Source organism: Pisolithus orientalis (assembly GCF_024613125.1).
Source record: "Pisolithus orientalis strain OTSU chromosome Unknown F5J12scaffold_1, whole genome shotgun sequence".
In the NCBI taxonomy this organism is placed as follows: domain Eukaryota; kingdom Fungi; phylum Basidiomycota; class Agaricomycetes; order Boletales; family Pisolithaceae; genus Pisolithus; species Pisolithus orientalis.
This window is the reverse complement of record NW_026260782.1, coordinates 634,577-635,897: the sequence shown is the minus strand read 5'-3', so window position 1 is coordinate 635,897 and position 1,321 is coordinate 634,577. Positions and strand designations below refer to the sequence as shown.

Below are 1,321 nucleotides of genomic sequence, written 5' to 3'. Positions count from 1 at the left end.
CCCTACTACATTGCAGCACACCTTCAAGAAAAGTTTGACACTGAAGTCACACAAGATGTCAGGTTCATCTATGGGCTCAAAATGGAAGGCAAGCACATGTGTCATTCATTTGAACAGTTTGATAGGTTTAATCTCATTTGAACATACATGGCATGAAGGCACCATACAGCTAACAATGAGTCAGTAATCCACCTATTTGGATGAACAATGAAAACTATGCATGTTATATCCATGCACCCCATTGTAATTAGGCTCCCAATGTGCCTTTTACTCCACCCTTTTCCCCACTGCTGTTCTGCATATCCAGATCTATCCCATCCCCATTGCCTCTTCCAATGTTCAGCACAGGTCCAGCAAACCAGTGTATGTCACCATACACAGGAAAATAATACCATACAAGAGATAGCCCAAGGACACCTCCAAGAACAACAACAGTGTATTTCATTGTGGTTGCACTCATGCTGGGCACCAAAGGGAAGAGGAACATGATGTTCATGAAAACCATGATTAACACTGCAATTATTGATATTGGCAAGCTCTATTAAGTTTTCCCAAGAAATGAGATTTGGCTAGTATCTCCATTGAAACACATACAAAAATTCCCAGGTGAAATGGTCCATGCTTGAAATCATTGTCACCCAACCAATGTGCTGTGATGGTAATGGAGTAAGTGATATAGACAGCATTGATTGCCAATGGAAAGATAGCATCAATGGCCTGCATGCCTGCAAATGCAAGGAGGCCAAGTAGTGTTGCCAAGATGATGACAAACCAGACAGCAATTATGGGTGTGCTTGTAGACTTGTTCACATAAGACAAAATGCTAGAGAAGGGAAGTGCACAATCATGAGAATATGTGAATATTTGGTGGGATGCTACAAGAAGCTACTCAAGCATCAGGGATTGTGGCAAATGAATGTAACCCTCATACACAGTTGGATCCCACCATGTATCTAGCATGACAAGTTCAGCATCCTGTTCAGGCTATTCTGGAAATGATGCACTGTGCAGTCACCACAAGTGCCCATAGTGCAAGTGTGCCCTTCTGCCTGAAGCTGTTGAAAAAAATCTGGGCCATTGGCTGATCAATTGGTGTAGGGAGTGGTATAGAGGCCAAAATAGGGATGCCAACACCAAAATTCTGCCATTACCAAAGTTGACCCCTACCAGAGTTCCACATCTGTCATCTTCAGAATTATTGCATCAGCCTCATACATCAGCCTTGTGTGCCACCTTGCCCATCGAACCTTCAGAGCTCCCCTGTCCATCAATAACACATACCAGTCATTGTCCCAGAATTCCATGTCAACATCAACCTGAC

General features: G+C 43.1%; 1 protein-coding gene across 1 annotated transcript; it reads right to left on the bottom strand.

Annotated features, from left to right (window-relative positions):
* Positions 1 to 247: 247 nt before the first annotated feature.
* On the bottom strand, positions 248 to 1,078 carry F5J12DRAFT_710180 (uncharacterized protein; the record flags this gene model as incomplete). Its single annotated transcript, XM_051740628.1, has 4 exons — positions 248 to 538; positions 595 to 885; positions 932 to 953; positions 1,005 to 1,078. The coding sequence occupies 4 exons, from the start codon at positions 1,076 to 1,078 to the stop codon at positions 248 to 250; spliced, it is 678 nt and encodes a 225-aa protein (XP_051605471.1).
* Between the last annotated feature and the right edge of the window lie 243 nt (positions 1,079 to 1,321).